At 30.9% G+C, this 22,676-nt stretch overlaps 4 protein-coding genes across 5 annotated transcripts in view; 1 reads left to right on the top strand and 3 right to left on the bottom strand.

Annotated features, from left to right (window-relative positions):
- Positions 1 to 1,491: 1,491 nt before the first annotated feature.
- LOC143191740 (putative tRNA pseudouridine synthase Pus10) lies at positions 1,492 to 3,299 on the bottom strand. 2 transcript variants are annotated; one of them, XM_076397103.1, is made up of 6 exons: positions 3,162 to 3,294; positions 2,811 to 3,099; positions 2,620 to 2,756; positions 2,238 to 2,566; positions 1,758 to 2,182; positions 1,492 to 1,704 (listed from the first exon to the last, which is right to left on the bottom strand). In XM_076397103.1, the coding sequence occupies exons 2-6, from the start codon at positions 3,079 to 3,081 to the stop codon at positions 1,526 to 1,528; spliced, it is 1,341 nt and encodes a 446-aa protein (XP_076253218.1). In that variant the 5' UTR covers positions 3,082 to 3,099; positions 3,162 to 3,294; the 3' UTR covers positions 1,492 to 1,525. The 2 variants fall into 2 exon arrangements, with proteins under 2 accessions (XP_076253218.1, XP_076253217.1); XM_076397102.1 differs by having other exon boundaries at positions 2,811 to 3,299.
- A 59-nt stretch (positions 3,300 to 3,358) lies between these two features.
- On the bottom strand, positions 3,359 to 4,126 carry LOC143191749 (peptidyl-prolyl cis-trans isomerase H). The gene is made up of 3 exons (XM_076397112.1): positions 3,987 to 4,126; positions 3,756 to 3,932; positions 3,359 to 3,698 (listed from the first exon to the last, which is right to left on the bottom strand). Exons 1-3 carry the CDS (start codon positions 4,068 to 4,070, stop codon positions 3,405 to 3,407), a joined length of 555 nt encoding a protein of 184 aa, XP_076253227.1. The 5' UTR covers positions 4,071 to 4,126; the 3' UTR covers positions 3,359 to 3,404.
- spict (magnesium transporter spict) lies at positions 4,084 to 7,395 on the top strand. Its single transcript, XM_076397106.1, has 4 exons — positions 4,084 to 5,407; positions 5,473 to 5,615; positions 5,671 to 5,956; positions 6,008 to 7,395. The coding sequence occupies exons 1-4, from the start codon at positions 5,182 to 5,184 to the stop codon at positions 6,346 to 6,348; spliced, it is 996 nt and encodes a 331-aa protein (XP_076253221.1). The 5' UTR covers positions 4,084 to 5,181; the 3' UTR covers positions 6,349 to 7,395.
- The window catches only part of Eip63F-1 (Ecdysone-induced protein 63F 1), a 29,126-nt gene continuing 12,054 nt past the window's right edge, over positions 5,605 to 22,676 (bottom strand). Inside the window, exons 3-6 of the mRNA XM_076397114.1 lie at positions 21,663 to 21,705; positions 8,010 to 8,153; positions 7,692 to 7,955; positions 5,605 to 7,637 (exon numbers count right to left, since the gene is read on the bottom strand). Coding sequence (XP_076253229.1) covers positions 7,600 to 7,637; positions 7,692 to 7,955; positions 8,010 to 8,153; positions 21,663 to 21,705 — 489 coding nt within the window. The 3' untranslated portion in view covers positions 5,605 to 7,599. The remainder of the gene's footprint in view (positions 7,638 to 7,691; positions 7,956 to 8,009; positions 8,154 to 21,662; positions 21,706 to 22,676) is intronic.

The following is a 22,676-nucleotide window of genomic DNA, read 5'->3' as shown; positions in this document are numbered from 1 at the left end:
AATTTTTTTTTTCCTCGAAAACTAGTTTTCCAAAATGCTGCTATATTAATTCACAATACATAGTTATTCACAAGCAAACTATAAAAAAAAACATAAAACCACATATATTACATATAAATCTATATAAGCATAAATTCAGGGCATTACTTTCAAGGTCGCGGCTAGGACGGAAGGCCAGAATGTTAAAAATCAGTCGAATGAAATAGTAGAACCGAAAATAGTAACTAAAAGTAAACGACTGAAACAGTCTATAGTAAATAGTAATAAAATCAGTCGGACCGAAAATAGCTACTGAAAACAGTTACTAGTAAAAACAGTCGAACCAAAAATAGCAACTGAAGTAGTCGATAGTAAAAAGTAGTCAATAACTGAACAGTCGATTGTTCCCAACACTAGTTAAAACAAACTATCGATATTTTTGAAAAACTATGGAAAACGGTATATCGATATTATTTAAAATATCAATATTTTTCTCGGTGGCCGACTTCCTTAGCAGATAACATGTTTTACAATACGTATATTTTGAATTCTTTATTTTAGACTATACTACACTCATAGAATACAGAAACGTATATTTTTGTATTCTATGTACCACACTTGATTCATGATTTCCTTTATTATTAGGGATGTCAGCTGCAAAGAAAATTATTTTTTTGAAAATGTGAATATTTTTCTATTTTTATGATATTTACTTAAAAAGGTTCAATAATAAATGAGGGATTTATTTACCTTTTATTATCCACAAAACAGAAAATATATTATTAATATATTAATAATATATAACAAAAGCTCTGCATCTGAATATTGTTATGCAATTACTGATGGAATACTGCACCAGAGTGTTTATACAATTTTATTTTTTGCAAAAAAAATATTACTAAGAATTAGAGGAAATGTCGCACCGTTGAATATTGCTGCAGCAGTTGTGATAATAGTAATCTTGGGAGAATGAAGAGAAAAGAAAGGAATATGGGTATATAGAATTTGACAAAATTTTTCAGGTAGGACTTACTCCATGCTTGGCTCTTTTACCCTAAGGCTATACATTTTTGACTACAGGCGTTTATTATTTCTTTCATTCGATTTTATTATTAAACATTAGAATTTGTAGAACTGTGTTCTTATATTATTTATTTTGCTACACCCCCTCTGTTACGTTATTATATATACTTGCCATAATAACTTTGAACAAATTGCAAAAAGCTCCTATATATATGTAGTCATTTGTGTCTCTCATACCATATTTTTAATATCTTATACGGCTCTATCGGCAGCATGGAAAATTAACCCTTAATTTAATTAAAACGCCTTCAATTAACCTAAATTTAATTAAAAATGTAAGTAAATTCCAACAATTTAAATTAGGTGTATCGGGAGCATTTTGCAAGTTGATTTAAAAATATAAGTAAAATCGCCCATTTATATTAAGGTGGATGTATTAGTTCAAGTTTCTTCAAGCGGCGACAAAGGTCGCTGGTAAAACACATTGGATATAAAATATTGCTCATTCTATTCAAATTCTCTATTAATCTTTTTCAGGCCATATTAATTCAATGTCAATACAATCTAGAGCTACAAGGTCAGTCGGGTACCCCACCACAGAACTTAGACTAGGTGTCGTTCTATTAAAATCTCCATGTACAAATTCTTTCACATATGTACCTGCTTGAGTTACAAACTCAACTTCAAACAACTCTTTATGACCTAGAACAAGATTCAAACTAACACTGAAAGTAATCTTGAATATTATGTTATACCAGGTAATTCCATAGCTTTAATACTATGAATTGTTTTTTTTCTGGCTAGTAAAGTTCTTCTATGAAGCACTCTCATTGGTGTGAGCTGAGTGATTTCTAAATTTAGCGGTTGTTTATTGATAGATTCTATAGCTTCCTTGATGTTGGGCGATTCTGTTTTGCAAAGTGCTCTGTAGGTTTTCTTCTTTTCCTCTTCTCCCAGTTTTATACGATTCAATTCTGAAGCATAAACTGCTTGTAATTTTATGACAGCAGCCAGTTTGGTTTTTATTATTTCTTTTTCAATTTGCGTTAATTGATCCTTTGAAATATTTCTATCTTTTGGATTGTCAATTTTGATATAAAATGGTCTACCAGTACCCAACATTCTCACATCCAAATCTTCACGGCCACTAGCACAAAACGTCATCATATCTCTACTACATCTATAAATTGTGAATATGCCAATAATACTTTCTAATATAGTATTAATAAACTTACCCAAGAGAGATGCAAACTGCATCAAATATAATGTCTTGAATATTATGTTCAGAGACACTTACACCATCTATAACCCAAGGGGTTTGGCCAACATTTCTTTTAAACTTCAGATATCTACCTCCCAAATAGATTGGATCTGCAGTTAATTCAACTTTCTCTATGAATATATTTTTTTCTGGTATAACGGGTGGTGTAGTAAAAGTATTTTCAAATTTTTCAGGATTAATATCCTTTAAAAACTCAAATATATTGTTTCGACTGACTTCAATATCAACACATCTCCTCCTACTTGATTTCTTTGCAATTATTTGTTTCATGTTTTCCACCTCCTTTTTCATAAAATTAATTACTATTGTTTTTTATTATCAAGTATGCTTCTTACCTTATCGTCATCACCATAACATATTGTTATTAATAAACTAAAATTTGATTTAGGATGAAATGTTTTTTGTAATGTTTTTGATAAAATATCAGCTGCTATATATCTGAATATTTTATGGGCCTGCTCTAATACTGATTCTAGAAATAACAGATCCAAGTTATTTTAACTTCTTAAATTACAAAACTATTTACCTGTTGTATCATATAAAGACTTAAATTTAAACTGCGGAAATTGTTTTTTCAGATGCAGATACATGCCATGAGTTCTTACTGCTAAACATTTAGGAAAACTTATATTGAAAAAGAAATTATTGTATTTAAAGCCTTGAGCATTAATATTACAGTTGCTGATAAGTTTTTCTAGGGTTTCTGGATCAAAACAATTTAGGCATACCGGGCAAGGGTTCTTTTTAATTCGTTTTGAGGTGATGTCTCCATCATTTTTGTCATTCTTAAGATCCATAAAAAATTTGTCGGGATCCTGAAAAGGATTTTCTTCATTTGATATATGAAAACCCAAGTATCTGAGAATGCATCTATTACAGCAACTTAAGTCAGTGAGAAAATTATATATTTTCAATAAATCGTCTTTAGTTGCTGACTCCATGCTATATTTTTGTAATTTAATCGTGGTATACAAGAAAGTTAACCTCAGTAATTATTTACAAAATGTTCCAGTAACAGCAAATTATTAGGTTATAGCCAAAATCTTTTCGAGTGAGAAAAATATACAAATATGCTTACTTTTATATTTTATTTAAAAATATACATATAAATAATCAACAGTTACATTTGACCACATTGTATAATGGTTACTGGAATTTTTGGTTTATTATTAGGGCCTGTAGGTACATTTTCAATTTTACGCATTACTAACAAACCATCTATAACACGTCCAAATACTACATGTTTACCATCTAAAAAATTACATTTGGCACATGTTATGAAAAACTGACAACCATTAGTGTCTTTGCCGCTATTAGCCATTGATAATAAGCCAGGGGTATCATGTTTTAAGGTAAAATTTTCGTCTGCAAAAGTGCTGCCGCCATATATACTCATAACACCTGTTCCATCGCCCTAAAATATATTTAATATATGTAACACATTCAAAAATAATATTTTTAATCTAATTACATTTACAAAGTCTCCACCTTGTATCATAAAATCTTTTATAACACGATGAAAACTCGCCCCTTTGTAACCTAGAGGTACAGCATCTTTTCGAAATTCTCCAGTGCAGAATTGTCTAAAATTTTCACTTGTTTTTGGAACCACATCGGCAAATAATTCAAATATCATACGACCAATTTCCTATTATAAATAATTCTTTAATTATAGTGCATATTTTTCCATTATTTTACGTACTGTGGTGCCTACTGAGACATCAAAAAATACCACTGGATTAGCAGGATGTCGTAGTTGACTCTGTATTTGATTCCAATTTGGCATGGTAATTTTAAACTATTTATATTTTTTTATATTTAAAGAAGCTACTTAAAAAGTAAACAAATTTTCAAATTTCAATTTGTAACCTATGTTTTCTTCTTGTTACAGTTTTGGCGTTTGAATCATGTTTGAACAAATTGAATTCTGAATAGGGTGTTGGCCACCGAAAAAATATCGATTTATCGGTAGAAAATATCGATATTTCTTTTAGAAAATTAAGTACCAATTTTAAAGGCTTATTAAAAATAATAAAACGGTTTTTTTATAATGTTTAAGAAATATATATGCTTAAGTTTCCTGAAAAAATATTGGCTGAAAAAAATTTCGATAGAAAGTTATATCGTCCATAAATATAAATATATAAAACTAATATCGATATCTTGTTGGCATAACTATTCTGAAGTAGAGGTGTTGGTCGGCGAAAAAAATATCGATATTACGTCATATCGATATTTTAAAAATATGTATAATTTCTTTTTAAAAATATGGGTATATTGGTCAAAAACTACCGGACAAAAGTATAGATATTTTTTTCAAAAAATATCGATACAATAATATACCGATATTTTGTCTGCATATCTATTCTGAAATATCGATATATCCCCATATTGATATTTAAAAAGTATCGATAGAACGTTTTGGATATTTAAGAAAAAGTAATGATATATATCGTATCGATATCGTATGGGTAATCTATTGATATATCGGCGGAAAAATATATCGAATTTTTTTTACAATATTTGTGATATTTTTGAAAACCTTTGAAACTAACAACGAAATTATACTAAACCTTTAAAATTAACTACTAATTTTATATTGTTATTGAAGAATAACGATATATTGTTCAAAAAATAACAGGCTGAAAATATTGATATTATTTTTAAAAAATATCGTTAGAACTGCGTATCGATATTTTTTAGGCATTCCTATTCCTATATTAAGTACTTGCCTTAAACCTCACTTTATTGTTTATAATATATAATCCTTAACAATCTTTTTTCCTTAATCTTATCAATACGTAGTTGTAAGTCATAGGTTTGTAATAGTATTATGATTCAATTTACAAATGTTTTAATCTGAAAAGCGTTATAAAGAAGTCTTTATCTTTAAAATAATGGCTGAAGTCCGGACTGAACGTTTAAATATCTCAAATTTGCAAAAAGCTGATTCGCAATTTTATGTCGGATTATTTCTGGCTGTAATTTCTTCTGTATTTATTGGATCAAGTTTTATTATTAAAAAGATATCGTTGAATAGACTGAATCAAGTAGGTTTAAGAGCTTCAGCTGGGGGTTTTGGATATTTGAAGGATTGGACATGGTGGACAGGACTCTTTATTAGTAAGATTTTAATAGTTTGCAAGTTTTTGAAATGTACTATTAATTGCTGTATTTTTTTTAAATAGTGGGGATTGGCGAGCTAGCTAACTTTGTGGCATACACATTTGCTCCTGCATCTCTTGTTACACCTTTGGGAGCACTGAGTGTGTTAGTTTCTGCTTTGTTGGCTTCAAAGTTTTTAAATGAGGCACTTACAATTAAAGGAAAGGTAATACCCATATATTTTTAGGTGTTAACATATACATAATTGATATAATTTACAGATGGGGTGTGTTTTGTGTATTTTGGGATCAACAATGATAGTTGTGTTTGCTCCAAAAGAAGAGGATTTTCAGTCCATTGATGACTTGATGTCTAGAGTTTTACAAATAGAATTTTTGTATTATGTATCGATTGTTGTTGTTTTAACATTCCTTGTGATATTCTTAATTGGACCAAAATATGGAAACCGTTATGTATTAGTTTATATATCTCTTTGTTCTTCTGTGGGCAGTTTAACAGTTATGTCATGCAAGGCACTTGGAATTAGTATAAGGAGTTACTTTGAAGGTATAATTAATATAGGTAATTTCTCACATAATATTAATAAATATCTTTCAGGTCAATTAACACCAGATCATCTGTGGATTATAGCATTGTTATTCCTGTGTGTAGTTTTGTTCATATGTTTACAGTTAAATTATTTAAATAAAGCACTAGATATTTTTGATACTAGTGTAGTTACACCTATATATTATGTAATGTTCACTACAATGGTTATTTGTGCTTCAGCAATACTATTTAGGGAGTGGGACAATATGCATCCTACATACATTTTAGGCACATTAATAGGATTTAGCATTACAGTTTTAGCAATATTCTTGTTAAATGCATCAAAACAAAAGTTTTTGGGGAAAGAATCTCTAACAAACTCATACAATAAGATGATTAATAAATTGTAAGTACTGGATTATCTTAGATATATCTAGGTGTGTATAATATAATCTAGTCATAAATAGTTATTAGTCTTTATAAAAGTTCATTGCTTTATAATCTTATAATTTTATAGGATATGTGTTAAATATACTTCAGGGACTTTGTACTGATATTGTTTTCTGTAATCTTAACTTTGGATTCTCTGACAAAGTCAATGCATGTCTTTGTTAAAATGCAAATTGATCTAAGTGACTTATTCAATACATAATATGCTTTGCTAATGTTATTTTTAATATGGTTTTTTGGTCACTACAGTTTATGTACAAGGTGTGTTAAGAAAGTAACAGTAATTTTTATTTTTCAGAAAATATTTTATTTAATTAAAGTAGACTATTAAAAGTTTGGAAATGGTTCTTTAGCATAGCCTTGTGATCTTTCAGTGATTCACTTTGAATGACGGTCCTTCAATTATTATTTTTATTTTTGGGAATAGAAAAAGTTAAGTAGGGCCATGTTTGCATAATATGGAGCTTGGGACACAGTTGCCACAGTGTTATTTTTTTGCCAAAAATTCACAGATAAGCAATGATGTGTGAGCAGATGCAAAATAATGAATTGCTTTTCACAAAATTCAGGGGTTTTCTTCAAATCGCTTCATGCAAATGACACTTAACTTGTAGGTAATATTCTTAGTTATAGTGCTAAGATGACCTGTGCCGTCGTTTTCTTCCACATTTTTATGACCATTATGAGAATGCGTTTTTAGTATTCGGGCTGACATTGGATATGCTTGTACTTGCATCAATACACAAGGAAGACAAGTGTGGGATAATACATCTGCAACCTTATACTATTCAGCTTCCTGTAGTTTGCGTCACTTCAAACTTCTTATTTTCGACGCATTGCCCATGTTGCTTTGATTTCAATGTCATCATGTATTTCTTCTTTGGTTACATATATAAAGTCTGTAAAATGTCAACATTTTTGTTACTTTTTAAACACATCTTGTATACATACTGGATTTGATTGAAAAAATTAGAATTTTCAATAAATCTTTTTTTTTATAAAAACAAGCAATTTTATTTTACAACCATATTTGTTGGGAAGATTATAACATGGATGATAATCTTCAATATAATTATCATTACTATAAGTAAATGCCTAACTATAACATATAAATATTTTGGTGCTAATTTATGTATTCTTTAACACTTCAGTCCAATGGGTCATTGATGGGGACGGAGGATAGTTCAAGTTTATTTATGACTTTTGGGATGTCAGATTTTTGGACCTTCACACATCAGATGAGAAAATTCTGAAATCAATATGGAAAATTAATTATCAACTATTAATGACAAGATTAAATTACCTTTATAATTTATTTTCCCATCTTTATCTGTATCGGCTATCTCCATAATGTGACTGAGTTGTTCTTCCGTGATATCTTCGTCGATCATCTCCATCGCTATACGTAGTTCATCTTTTGTGATGTATCCGTCATTGTCTAAATCGAAAACCTTGAAAGCAGCCAACAGGTTGAGTTCTTCATCCTCGCTGTTGTTTTTTATCGGACACAAGTCTTGGATTTGTTTCACGAATTTCAAAAAGTCGTTTTCGTCTATTAATTCTTTTCCTGCAAGAGCGGGTTGATGATGATACTGATTGAGATATTTATCGCAAGCCTTACCAGCATGACTAGCATTTTTAATAAGTTCCTCCACTACTTTTTCTTTTACATCTATACCTAAATTGTTCAGCATTATTTTGAATTCCCTAGTGGTCACCTTTCCATCTTGGTTTCTGTCCAGGAGGTCAAAGGCTGTCCTTAATTCTGAAATAGATATGACATTTAATATTAATGTGGACTCGCTGTGTTAGAGTCAAGGAAGATTATATCGAATGATAAAATGTATTTGTAATATATAATACCTATTGGGTGCTTGCTTTTATTTTTACAAGCGATATCAATTGGTGAAAATGCGAAGTAATGCATGCAAACAACTGTTACAAACGAATACTTTTAGAAACTTGAGAATTAAAAGTGGCAATTTTGATGTCAATGATAATGTATAGCCCGAAGGATCAAAATAGTTTTTAAAAAAGACTGCAAAACTTATTGGTCTAAAACCCAGTTGAAACTTTCAAGGAAATTTCAGACAATTTACCAGCTAACGAATCAACTTTTTTCAAACGGTTATAGACGATGGAAATGATCGAAAAGAGAGGGAAAGTAATTACCACACGAATTAACTGAAAGTTCTATTTCGAACCATTTCAAAATGTTGTTCTTGATTACCGTTTATTGCGATTTTATCATTTTTTGTTGTTTTATTACTATACGTGGCATTTAATTGTTATATAAAAATGAAATATCTGTGGTGATGAAAAGGGGTCAAAAGGTCGACACCGAAGTGTAATGTTTATAGCCTTAAAACCTTACTGCATATATGGTGCGATCCGTAAGGTGAAGTGTGTTACAAACCACTAAAACTGAGTTGAACTGTTATTGCAGATATCTACTGACGAACAAATTGAAAGTATTGGCAGCAGCAGCGTATTCACCAGATATAGAATCTTCTGAAATGCCTTTTTAAAATTTGATCAGAATATACGCAAATACTTAATATTTTAAATAGTAAAGTCGTAATTTTTTTACAGAATGACAAAACTTATCATCGCATAAGTATTTTTATGCCCATGGCCTTGAGTAAATTGGTATATTAAATTAAGTTTTTTGTTGCTTTACCCTGATAAATATTTCTCAGTATTTCCAACAGTTTTATTGAGATACATGAAAGTGTGTTAATCCAAATATTTCTTGTTGTAAATGAACAGTTTTTTCTCAGTAAAGTGATATCTGCGCATGAATTGAGAAGTAATAAAAATACAGACTTTAGTACCTGAGACAGGATGTAAACATATAACAATTTATATGGCATCTAAATATAGTTGATAAAAAATATCCCCGAAATACGCGAATCACTGGCATAATTTTAGACGCAGGTATGAAAATAATTACGGGATGACTTGGAACAGGTGATATCATTACTCCAATCTTTCCGCAAGCTGGTCAGAAAGTGCTTAATTAAGTCGCAGGGATCCAGTCATTTCCCGATAAATATCGCCTAATAGTTGTCGAATTTAAAATGCTGCGCGATCTACAAATATTGCCAGTTTTTAAATATAGCCTCGTGTCTGTTATTTTTATATCCAGTTGGAATGCAGCGTCCAAAATAACAGCCGAAAATAATTTGTTTTACTATGTACACTAGAGTATTTTCTTTTCCGCTGTTCGATTTCTATACCAACGACTTACTTGTGAAAAATGATTGCCATTTAATACGAATTTCAGTGCTGCTGTTTTTATGTCACATTGTTGTCTTAGATACGATTCGAGTATATATTCGCACTTTGCTATTTCAAGAATATCACTTAAATGGCTATTTGCACGAAAAAGCTCTTTGCGTTTTGTCTGAAAAATCTGAATTAATTATTATTTGCTTATATTAATTTTTATCAGCGATATATTTTTGTTGCTTAATTTGAAGAAACCTGCTGCCGAAGCCCATCGAACACTTTTAGAAACTTATGGAGATCCCAGGTATTGGTATGATTTCAACGATTAATAGTGGGGATTTTAATGTTAGTGAGAAAGAACGGTCAGGAGGACCAAAAAAAGTCCGTAGACAGTGAATTGAAAGACTTATAACTTAGCTCAAACTTTCAAAGAACTTTTAGACAGTTTAGCAATTGATGAATTAACTCTTTCCAAACGTTTACATGCGATGGAAAAGATTGAAGGGGAAAATAAGGGGGAAGCTAAGAATTGACTTGAAACAGCTTGAAATGAAAATGCCACTTTTGAATCATATCAACGCCATTGATTGGAATAGGTAAAACAATGAGAGAAAATATGTTCGAAATGTTTTGTGACGTGTGTGTGACTGGCGATGAAAAGTGGATCTATTACGACGATGCCGAGAGCAAAAAGTCAAGGGTTAGCGCAGGAGAGTCATGTATTGTTAGAGCAGATGTCTGTCGACGTCAGTTGGTCAAATTGAGCGACCTGTTATCATAACATATCAGCAGTAATGAGCAATATGCCCAAAATCATCTTGTATGATAACGCTCGGCTCGGTAAGGCGAGTACGGGATTAATATACCAGTATGTACCAATTTTTCAGTATACATGTTTGTGTGGTTTGATCCACTTCATTCTTCTGACTTTCTGCGTGTTGTCCAGTAGCTGCATTGCTTCTATGTTGCTGTGTTTTAGGAACGTTTTATCATGTTTTAAGGCGAATTGGGATCTTGGATCACTTCGTATATCCATTTTCGAGGTCAGTGAGCAGCTCTTTGTTGGTTACGTAGCGATAAGCTTTGGTAATTAATCGAAGAACCTTGTGTTGGATTACTATTTTGTGTAGCATATGTGTACTCCGCAGCTCCAAATTGGCTTTATGCTTGATTGATAAACGAATCTCTTTAATTTTAAGTCAAGTTGAGAGTCTAATGTGCTTGTTGTTTAGCATGATATTTTCAATTTATCTACCATCGAGATGGATGCCGAGGTATTTGACTGATTCTGCTTGAGTCAAGTGCTGTAATTGGGGTTTTGTTATGTCGTCGAAAGGCAAAATTAACATATTTAATTAACATTAACATATTTGAAGGTGTATTTTCCAGTCTCGGGTCGATTTGTAGATCTTGTTGACTGTTACTTGTACTTTTTATATAGATTTAGGTAGATATATATTTTTTACCACGATAACTGTGTTGTCGGCGAATGTCCCAAGAATTGTTTCTGTTGTTGTTAGTACCTAAATCAGCAGTGTAGAGCAAGTACAGGAGTGGTTCCAAGATGCTGCCCCTGCGGAACCGGCTTCCAGCCGAAATAGATTTAATTGTTGAGAATGCCCCTTCATGCCAGGCTCTAAATTTTCGTTCGAAAAGCAATTTGTTCATTTTGTAGATTAATCACAAATGCTATACTCTGGCGGACGAAATCTGGCATTTTTATGAATAGTTTAATACGTTTTAACAACAGTTTCTCAATAAATTTTTATATCGCAAATAGCAGTGAAATAGACCTTTAAGATGCGGCTTCTTCTGCCGGATTGTCAGGTTTTTCGAGTATAATTATGATGATGATTGAGGTTGTTGTCAATTTCTGTGGCAACTTACATTGGAGAAATCAGATTTATAGCTACATCGGGCTAATAAACAGGATTTTTAATATCAATCGACTTACATATTTTTCAAAGCAACAGTGGGGTTGATCATAGCAACAGTGGGGTTGATTATAGCAACACTGGGTTTAATAATACAATTTTTTCTCAGTAATGTTTTTTTTAAAGCAATAAAATGATCAGAATACATCGAGGTACCTAATATTATAATTCAACATTATATTATACTGTATCCTATTGATAGATATTCTTGTATTTGCATATACAATTTTTATAAAACAACGCATTTCTTGATCCAATTGATATTTTGTGTCAAAACTGGAGTGCTCAATATATTTATAGCATGTATTTGCAATTTTTATTACCAAACACATAATCCCAATTATCATATAATATTATGTTATTTATAACCAAGTTTGGTATATGATATTACGCAATCACCAGGTACCACGAGAAAATCTATATAAATTATAGCTTGTATTCTTACACGAATTGTCAAAAAGATAAAATCTGAATCTCAAGGAAAATTCAACCAGATCCACTATTTAAACAAAATCTGAATGATTTCCTAGCCCACTTAATATATAGGTCCATGCAACTCACGTGCGCTTTAATTAACTCTTATGTTGTCTAATCATTTTGAATATTTTTTAATCAAAAAAATCCTTGAAATGCTACGATAAGTTTCAGTTCTTTGATGCACCTTTTAGGTTTTAATATTTATTTCGACATAAGGTATTTTTGCTGAATTATTTGAGTGTTTATTGCATGACTAACCAATATCTTATCAAGTTGTACTTTATTCAAGGTGTTTTTTGTTATGATATGAATTCTGGTGTTAATTTTAATTGATAGACTGATAACTGGTGTTGTGAAGGATTTCCTAATTAATTATCGATTTTTTGGCACTTCCTCATAAAACAATTTGTTTATTATTCAAGTGTTATTTAATAAATATCGAAAAAATAGAAATTGACTGTATAAGGGAACCAGTGAAAATATTAAGAGGGAGCTTAGTAAAGCGAGTATATACATCCGCCATATTTAGTACATAGCTAACAGCTATCAATTATTATTTTATTATACATTGAAGTCTTTTCCACACCATCCATGATGTAGAGTTATAGGCGCGTCTTTTATATAGTGGTATTCCCTCGAGTCCTAATCCACGTAATTAACAACTATATATCAAAATAATGTATTTTACCTTCATTAGAGAGCATATTTACCTTTTTACGTTTAGTTCTTGTTTCCTTCGTTGTTGAGTTACCTTGTCAACTTATTTTGATATATTCATTCTCTCCTCATACATTCTAACCTAATGCATATTTCTGTGTATACTTAACACAAATGTTTCACACTCTACAATACAGTTTTTACAGTTATCCTCCATTAATTATAAACACATCTTTAGTTGTTTCCACTTCCATCACCTTCTTTTTATAATTGTCAGCATTGTATTATCATCACATATCCCGAAAATTTCATTTACTCACTGTCTGAGTTACTGTTGAAGTCAATCAATCAAATAATCTGTTCAAGCTGTTAATATCCAATCTATCTAAAATTTGCGTACGATTCCACTAATTGTTAATTTATCAATTGTTAATTTATCATTAGTTATCAATTGAAAAGTTCCCGTCCCCCTACCATAGTGAAACACATTTTTTTGACAAAACTAGTTCTTTTTATTCAACATAATTCTCCTGAAGCGTGATACACTGATTATAGCAACCCCCCAACTTATTTCACGCTATTTCATTCAATTTCAATTTACAGTCATTCAAAATCATTTTGTGGATATTTTCATGTTTTCGTTGGTAACAACCTCTTTTGGGTGTCCACTGCGTTCACCGTCTTCGGTGCTCATTTTACCACGTCTAAACTTAGCATATCAATCCTTGATGGTTGATTTTCCTCGGGCAGTGTCCGGAAACTCGGCATCAAGCCAAGTTCTTGCTTCAACTGTATTTTTTCCCATCAAAAAGCAATCTTTTATCAACACGCGAAATTCCTTTATATCCATTTTTTCACAATAACAAAAGTTACTTCACTCAAAATCCTATAATTCACAAAGTAATGATCCGACTGCTGTCTAATTTCTATACGCATCTTTTGAGGGTTAGGGCTAACTAAAAAACATATGGATTTAATTCTAGTAGCGCCATCTATGTGTCAGGGCGGGGACTTTTCAATTGACCTGTTATTAGAGAAAGTAATTCTAACGATAAACTTATTGTTAACATAAGAGAAGTTAGACTGGGTCTCTCGAATTTACGTTTGAATGTCATGTTATACTATTTTCTGGCGATGCGAAAAGAGACTAAACCCATTATCGGAGGACGAACATCTGTCTTTTAGATGCTTATATGTATTTTAATCACCGATGCCACTTGGTAAAAATATAGAGTATCAATATACATAACAGCCGTTAGAAATGTTAACCTAATTGTTAAAATCGATAGTTTTGACATTACTCTCTACACAATAGCCCAAAAAAAGGAACGCTCGAAATTGCATTGATGTTTAATACTTTTGTTATTGAAAAAGCCGACGAAAGTAAAAAAGTATGTTCAGCTATATCCTTTAATATTTTTTGATTAGCACAAGCCTTCGGTAAGGTTTGGCATGAAGGTCTTGTTCATAAACTACAGAAAATGTTACCAAAACAACACACCGAACTATTAAAATCGTACATTGCAACCAGAATGTTTAGAGTCAAGCCTTCGATAAGATTTGGCATGAAGGCCTTGTTCATAAATTACAGAAAAGGTTATCAAAACAACACACCGAATTATTAAAATCGTACATTACAACCAGAATGAGTCAAGTCAGAACAAAAATAAGCTTACTCTACAATAAAAGAAGCTAAAGCAGGTGTACCATAAGGAAGTGTATTGGGACCAATGCTTTATCTACTCAACACTTGTGATATACCACAAATGGAGAATATTACGATGGCTATATTTGCTGATGATACTGCGACTATAGTTGTCGGAGACAATAGTGAAGAAGCCTCACGAAAATGACAACAGGCGAGTGACAATATAAATAATTGAACTTAATTAGCTTAATAACAAGCTTGGAAAATAAAAATTGATGAAAGTAAATCTGTGCATGTGTAGTTCACCTACAATCAGACCGTACAAGCACCAATAACATTAAATAATACTATCATTCCATATAGTAACAACGCTAAATATCTCGGAATGAATCTTGATGCAACACTTCGCCGGAAGGAACATATAAAGAAGAAAAGAGAAGAACTGGAATTGTATAAGAATATGTACTGGCTAATTGGAAGAAAATCACAACTATCATTACCTAATAAATTGCTATTATATGAGCAAATACTGAAACCTATATGGACTTACGGAGTTCAATTATGGGGAATGGGGATGTTCTGCAAAGAGTAATATAAGTCATAAGTAAGTCCTGAGAGGTATTATGGGCGCACCCAAATACTATAGGGATTGATTACCTATATCGAGACCTTCAAATACACAGTCAAGAAATCAAGAGAATTGCAAGGGTGCATGAGGAAAGATTCCATTCTCATGAGATTACTGAAGTATTGCAGCTTTTAGATACCACCATAACAGGACATGGACTCAAAAGAATCAAACCATCTGATCTTGTGTAGTCTTGTGTAGTGAGGTGCATATAATAAAAAATACAGCAGTGACATGTATAAAAATTATTTCACCAGAGACTGAGATAGGACCGATGGGTCCTCCTAGTTACATACCTATATTTAAAATTGACGTCTTTTTAAAGTGCACCTAATAATATAATAGTAGCCTACCGCCTTCTAGATATGTTACCATTATCGACCTCACACACCCAATATTATTAGGATTACTGTACGTTATCTGTTAGATAATAGCGAAACCTTACTCAATGATACAATATAAAAATATTCCTATTTATATAAAATAAATCCAAATTATGTTGTTATAATATGACCGATATTAGATGATATCTTGGAACCTGTCCAGTTTTATTAAATTTATCTAGATAAATTGGCTGGAGAGAGTAAATTGTCATATTTAAAATAAACATGATTTATTTTCGATTTTTTTTGATGTGCTTGACCAGGACTGTAGTCGAGTAGAACATGAGGTTATCGATTGGTGCCAAAGTATTTCTATGAAATAAAATTTGGCAAAATTCGAGCAATATTTGGCAGAATTCAAGGGCTGTTTAAGTGTGGTATCGATTTTGTGTATTTTAAATAGATATATTAGATGATTATTTACTTTATAATTGTGAAATATTTATTTAGATACTTATAATAAATATGTTTTTTGATCAAGATATATAATCTGTACAATTTTGTTTTGCAAGGAATTTCAATTAGAAATTTACACACATAATGTTTTGTTGTTATCCAGTGTGCCATGTGGATTAGATTTCAAAGAGCTGTAACTAAATCTACATTTTTTGTTTAAACTCAAAATCAACAAGGCGTAGACAAAATAATATGAACCCTATGCGATATAGTACATATTAATATATGTATTGCAATGTGTATATATTGTTCACTTTCATCTAAGTTATATAAAACAATGTATAACTGTTTCCAAGATTAAGTCCGTTGATGCTTAAATTTCTTATAAGAATTTGTAAAAAAATTATATATCATATGCTAATATAATACGTTGAAAATGTTCTTGGCTGTGACCTGTCGTAACTATTCGCATTACTTTCATTACTGATCTGCTCGTTGGGTTTGTTTTCATTTTCATATTTCGAAATATTTAGTATCTGTACTATATTCGATGCTTTTGTTTACGCTTGTCATGAAGTAATTTATATGTTATATATTATTTTTGTGTAAATGAGCTCTCGCTATATTTACTATAACGCGTCGCTGATAAATATATATAGTAACATTTTAAAATAATATTCGTGTTGCGTTTTTATTTTCGCATTTTCCAACAATAAAGTTCAAACTGCCTTCAACCACCCACATCCACGAGCCGTATAATTTATGCTAAATGTATTTTTGGTCGCTGAACAATCTATTTGCTTTTTTATATATCCAGGTATATTTATAATTACTATCGGATGTTAATATGCGAAGCGCCATGGCTCAGTTTGGTTTGTTGGTGGTTAAAAATGGATTTATTTTAGAATAAAATGAATGGACTATGAATTTTTAAAATATTACGCGCTTGCATGTATTATGATCATATTATTGCTTTGAGAAGTCTTTTATTGAGAAGAATTGGTATAATTATATTAAACTAAATATTTTTTCATCCTTCTGGTAACATAGCCATACCTTGTCAAAATGTTGTTATATGAGATAATGGCTACGTTTGTTTCACACTGTTACTGGTCTTTTTTCAGAGATACATAATTATATTTGGCCAGTTGCAAACAGCAAACACTGATGTTGAAACGGTTCGAAATACCATATTCAATCAATTCCTTTGGTAAATGGCTTCCAAAGCATATTCTGATTGTTATGGTTAGTCTTAGGCTGGCCTTAAGTAAAACTAAATTATACGGCTAGACGTGCATACTATCGATGTTTAAGATGTGAGAGCGTAGATATAAGAAGATTAAGTCTGTAATCAAAAAAACATTTTAACTACATTTTAGTGACATAATCTTAATTTAAACAGAGTTGTGAACCACGCGCTATTACAATTCGAGTACGATCAGCATACTTGTCAGATTTTGTATCTTCTTATCGATACAATACGGCATGAGTAGCCTCAAAACTGACATCGTTTCTTCATTATTGTATTTCCATGCTATTTGAAAGACAGAAAAAATCGTGGAAATTATGAAAATTTGGAAATATAATTGAAAATTACATCAATTGAGGTTGTAATTATTTAACAGGACCATTTGTTCAGTTATATTCTTAGATGTAGCACAAGCCTTTGATAAAGTACAACATCATGGCCTTGTTCATAAGCTACAGAAAAAGTTTCCAAACCAACATACTGATCTATTAGAACTTTATATTAGAGTCTAAAAAAGCAAAAGCAGGTATACCACAAAGAGATGCATTGGGGCCATTTCTTTACCTACTCTACTGAGAGACTGATATTTTTTGCTGTCGAAGACAATACCGAAGAACCCATACTTACAACAGGAAACTGACAATATAAATAATTGGACCCAAACCTAGAAAATAAAATTTAACGAAAGTAAATATGTGCATGTACAGTTCGCGTATAATCAGACCTCACAAGCACCAATAACAATAAATAATACCATCATTCCATATATAAACAACGATAAAAATATCTGGGAATTAATTTTGATGCAAAACTTCACTCGAAGGAACATTTAATAAAGAAAATGGAAGAATGGAAGTTCAGATATAGGAAAATGTATTGATTAATATACTAGCAAGTATTGAATCCTATATGGACATACGGAATTCAATTATGGGGATGTTCTGCGAAAATTAACATAAATACAATAAAAGTTTTCTAGAACAAAGTTTTGAGAAGTACGAAGGTCTACCCATTACAAGACTGATTACTTACACCGAGACCTTCAGATACTCACTGTCACTTAGGAAATCAAGAGAAACGCAAAGAGACACGAGGAGAGACTCCATCCTCATGGAGTCATCATAGTCAACATCGAAGTATGCATAATACATATGTTGTTGGTTGCTGCCGGGCTAAATATTACTGTGAGTACTGTGAATAACATCGCTTACAAAATGAAGAATAATACGTTAGATTCACCCAAGAAAACCCGTATACATACAATGTGGGCGACGAATATTGACCATCTGGATATTGGCTCTATTCGGGACCAAATATACGAAATGTATAAGAACAGTAAGTACACAAATTATTTGATCGATATAAACATAATTTAATAAAATTATTTTAGAGAAAATTGTTTATCTGAAAACTATATATAAAAGAATTAGGGACATGCAGCTTTTTGAGGGATGTAAGATATCCTTTTATACATCCTTACAGGGCATAGAGTATAAATGGTGTAAAGATAACCCTCGGAGAGGTTTAATAGAATTTCCAGACATTATCTTTAAAAAAATTACATTTTTAAAGGCATAAAATAGACCAACTATTTGAATTTGTGTATCTTGATGAAACTTGTATATTTCAAAATGGTTCATTGTGGCACTCAGGCAAGATGGTAACAAAAAATGTATAAAGACAACAAAAATTGATGGAAAAAGGTAAAAGGTTTTATTGATCATTATATTTATTAATAATTAATTGCAGATATATTGCTGGTCGAGAAGGATATTCCATCAAAAACTGTTTGGAAAAATGTTAGGATGGTTTGTGGAAGGAAGCATTGTCAACCACAACACCTTGGGTTTGGATGGACTCGTTGTTTCATGGAACGTTGATGGAACATGTTTCAGACATATTAGAAATTAACAGTTTAGTGATTGAATTGGACAATCAGTGAGAAAGTGAAAGTGACTGAAGGAAACTTCAGATCAGGATATGTGATAATACTGTGCATTGCTAGAAATTCCTGAGACAGAGTGATGAGAGTGGAAACAACTAAAGGTATGCACATAATTAATTGAATATAACTGTAGAAAATCGTATTGTAGAGCGTGAAAGATTTGTGTGTACAGATATGATCGTAATTGTTCAAAGTTAAACATGAGCATTAGGTTACAACTTATGAGGAGACAATGAATAGTAACTGTTTTGTAGATATTGTAAATGCAGTAGATATAATTCAGTGTTTAATTCTATGAAGAATGATGTACACAGATAGTAGCAGAAGAACCATTGAAGGAAACAAAAACTAAACGAAAAAAGTAAATATGCTCTCGAATGGAAGTAAAATACGTTCCTCAGATATACAATTGTTAATTAGGTGGATTTGGCCTCCAGGTGGATACCACTGCATAAAAAATGCGCCTAGAAACTCTACCTCATGGATGGCGTGGAAAAGTGTTCAATGTAAACAAACCAAATCTAACCTACAAACTATTATAGCTGTGTCTTAATTGTAGTTTTAAGTCCTTCGCTAATATAAATGTATTATATTTACTATAATGTTAAAATAAATTATATTTCATAATAGTTTTGTTCAATTATTTTATTTAATATTTTTTGTATCTCAAAGCCAAACTGAACTAAAACTCAGAGTTAATTCGGCAACATTGCAGTATTTCGACGTCACAAATATCTATGACGCATTGCTAAAAAAACTTTGAATAGACTGTATATACCTAGATTTAAGTTATTGTAAAGATAAATTGTAGGTTAGTTGATAACGACTAGCAACAATGTGATAAATAATGTAAAAAAAAACAAAATTACATTTAAGTCCGTTATATCAACATTAGAATGTTTCGGTAGAAGACCATTGGCTGTTAACATATACTGCTTTAGATGCTAAGTTGTCAAAATCATATATATTAATGTATAAATTGTAATTCATGCAATCTACTAAGGACGTGGTTTTGTTTTAATATATTAATAAATATTATTAACAGACATATTGTTGAAATGTTATTGAATAATATTTCTAAAATCTTAAATCTCAATTACAAGTATTATATCCTTTATCCTATATAATAAAAATGATAATAAATAATAATGGTAAAGGAAAGAAGAAATATGTGGTGGTACTCATGATCAGTACAACCAGCGAGGCTTATAATAAACCGATTTACATGTCGTAAAGTCATATAATGCGTATTCTAAATATACTTATTTTTAGAAAACCATTAATCTGAACATTTACGAGTCAAAATTTATTGTAGTGTCGGTTAGGTGAAGGAATATGGAGCACATTCTTTAGATTAGAGATTACCCAAGAACACATAAATATCATTTTAATGATAATTGTTAATTTTCGCAATAATTTCATAATCTGAATAGGTATTTATCAAGTCTTTTGTTGTTAAAAAAAAACACACGACACGAACAGTTCCGTGTGCACATGATTAGAATTATATTCATTATTGTTTACTTTAAAATGTCGGCTGAGAAGTCCTCGGTTTGACTTTTTCACGGGAAAAATATCAAGCAGAGGATATATTTAAAATGTTTATGGCGAAAAACATCTATGATTGGGATGCTGTTGTTAAATATGATTATACAAATATAAGATGAGTAATCATACTCACAGCTATGACAGTTAATTAAAACGGTTATTCCAGAAGTGTTTTAAAAAAAAGCTATACCTTTTTTATCGAAAATATTAAAGATATTAGAAGAATTATTATAAACGCTATTTGTCCATAGAACATTTGTTTATATTAGTTAAATATATTAAAAATATGTTAATTGTTAGTCTGTTCGTGATGTTGTGTTTTGTGTATAGTCTTGCTTGTTGTAAGAATGGACATGTAAATGCCAACGGTCACCGATATTCTATGATGACATAATATAAGATATATAAAAATCAATACGCCGCAGTTGATGTCCCCAGTACTTTGAATATTCCTAATCAAATTTCGTCTCTGTTGACGATCGACTGCAATCATTCCCTTCGCGCATAATGTTAGTCTGCTATTTTTCGGTTCTCGATGATTCTAATCTCTCCTTTGTGGCTTCTCGTCGAGCTTTTCATTCAAAAAGTCGACATCGCCATCGAGTTTGTGATGAATGTGTTCATTATTAATTCCACAAATACGTTCAAACCATTGTAATTTGTGTAAATCCAGAGTACTCGTATTTTTCAAGCTTATAGATATCAGATTCTAATAGTGTCGTCGTACATGCAGAAGAACTGATAAAATAGTATTTCAAAGTGGCAAATTTTAGTTGGATTTTAGATTTAGCTTATATTATCTAAAATCATAACATCGTAAGATCGCAAGGTTTCCTGATTTAGTAATTCATGGTATTTTTTGAATTTCCGCATGTTGACTATAAATGGTGTCATGGAGTTGTTGTTATTGGTTATTGAACTAAATGTAAATGTATGTTTTCGAGGGTCCTCAATTTACAAATGGAAAAAGTTACTTAAAAATTTGCGCAAAAGCGTGTAAATGTGATTTTTTAAGAACGGATAATATTTTGAATAGTGTTGGACAAATTTTGGCTTAATTTTCTTCCACTGGCAATAAAGTATAAGATGTTGATTGATAGGGTGAGATTTGTTCACGACTGGGTTCTTTACAAGCTAATATTTAAATACAATATTTGAATAAAAAATTATATACCAACCTTTGAGTTCCTTTTCTGAAAATTCTTTCTTAATGGTCGAACTCTGCAACAAAGTAAAGTGAGGATTTATTAATTAATTATCTATAATCATAAGGTTGACAAGAAAATAATTTAGAATTTGTTTAGAACTTTATGTTCTTTTAATTAAAAGCTTGCTCATTAGTTGTTCGTTGAGCTTTTCAGTAGGAAATTTCGAAATAAACATCATATGGCACCAAGTCTATAAAGATATACGACATCATCTTTAAACTGTATTTGAATTATTCTTACTAGTTATATGATGGTTATTGGGTTTAATCAATGATTAATTTCGAAAAAGTAGGGCATACAGTTTATGAATATATATATCTCGGGATTAAAGACTAAAAAAAGTTCATTAATATTAGAGCGAAGTCTCATAATACCTAATGTTATACAAGAAGTGTGAAGAGTCTCCTTTAAAGGGGTATTTTAGTATCTAAATTTGAAAATATCTAGAAACGAACCTTTAATATACGTTTTTAACGAAATTTCTTTTTTCGAACGGTTTACATGATACCTCAAGTCCAACTGAACCGATTATATAAGTGATATTATATGGTGTGGGCCTTCCCTATACATTCTTCTAAAAAACTCGGAAAGGTCTAAAGAGTTGGTAAAAAAATGTCTTCAGAACAGCCATGATTTGGTGAAAAATGGTTGGAATTTTGTATTCTAGCAATACTCTAGATTAAAATTTTATTTTAGTTTTAGATCACTAGGAAGGTTACAATCGTATGTATTCTTTAAAGATTAATAAGTATATAGTAAAAAAAGGCTAGTAAAAGTACTGTTTCTTTTATTTTACTTGAAAAAATACCAAACATTTATGTCTCTAGACTAGAATACTTCCATAAATCAATAACAAAAATTTGTAGGGTAGGCTGACTAGGAACCATCAAAGACCATGAAAAAGCTGCTAGTTTAATATTACAGTTTTTAAAATTTATGTAAATGTAATATGTTATAGAGAATTTATGTAATATGTTATAGGGA

Source organism: Rhynchophorus ferrugineus, unplaced genomic scaffold, assembly GCF_030347505.1.
Source record: "Rhynchophorus ferrugineus isolate W39M unplaced genomic scaffold, kcgeb_rfMv2 rfM2, whole genome shotgun sequence".
Lineage (NCBI taxonomy): Eukaryota > Metazoa > Arthropoda > Insecta > Coleoptera > Curculionidae > Rhynchophorus > Rhynchophorus ferrugineus.
The sequence above is the reverse complement of the archived record's forward strand: the minus strand, read 5'-3'. Positions and strand labels throughout refer to the sequence as shown.

Excerpts from the sequence above, each read along its gene's own strand:
- spict (XM_076397106.1), top strand. The coding sequence starts at position 5,182 with ATGGCTGAAGTCCGGACTGAACGTTTAAATATCTCAAATTTGCAAAAA. Across the intron at positions 5,408-5,472 it reads GTGGACAGGACTCTTTATTA|TGGGGATTGGCGAGCTAGCT; the intron begins GTAAGATTTTAA and ends TTTTTTAAATAG. Across the intron at positions 5,957-6,007 it reads TATAAGGAGTTACTTTGAAG|GTCAATTAACACCAGATCAT; the intron begins GTATAATTAATA and ends AATATCTTTCAG.
- LOC143191749 (XM_076397112.1), bottom strand. The coding sequence starts at position 4,070 with ATGCCAAATTGGAATCAAATACAGAGTCAACTACGACATCCTGCTAAT. Across the intron at positions 3,933-3,986 it reads ATGTCTCAGTAGGCACCACA|GAAATTGGTCGTATGATATT; the intron begins GTACGTAAAATA and ends TATTTATAATAG. Across the intron at positions 3,699-3,755 it reads AAGGTGGAGACTTTGTAAAT|GGCGATGGAACAGGTGTTAT; the intron begins GTAATTAGATTA and ends AATATATTTTAG.
- LOC143191740 (XM_076397102.1), bottom strand. The coding sequence starts at position 3,225 with ATGGAGTCAGCAACTAAAGACGATTTATTGAAAATATATAATTTTCTC. Across the intron at positions 2,757-2,810 it reads GTCTTTATATGATACAACAG|AATCAGTATTAGAGCAGGCC; the intron begins GTAAATAGTTTT and ends TGTTATTTCTAG. Across the intron at positions 1,705-1,757 it reads TAAAGCTATGGAATTACCTG|GTCATAAAGAGTTGTTTGAA; the intron begins GTATAACATAAT and ends ATCTTGTTCTAG.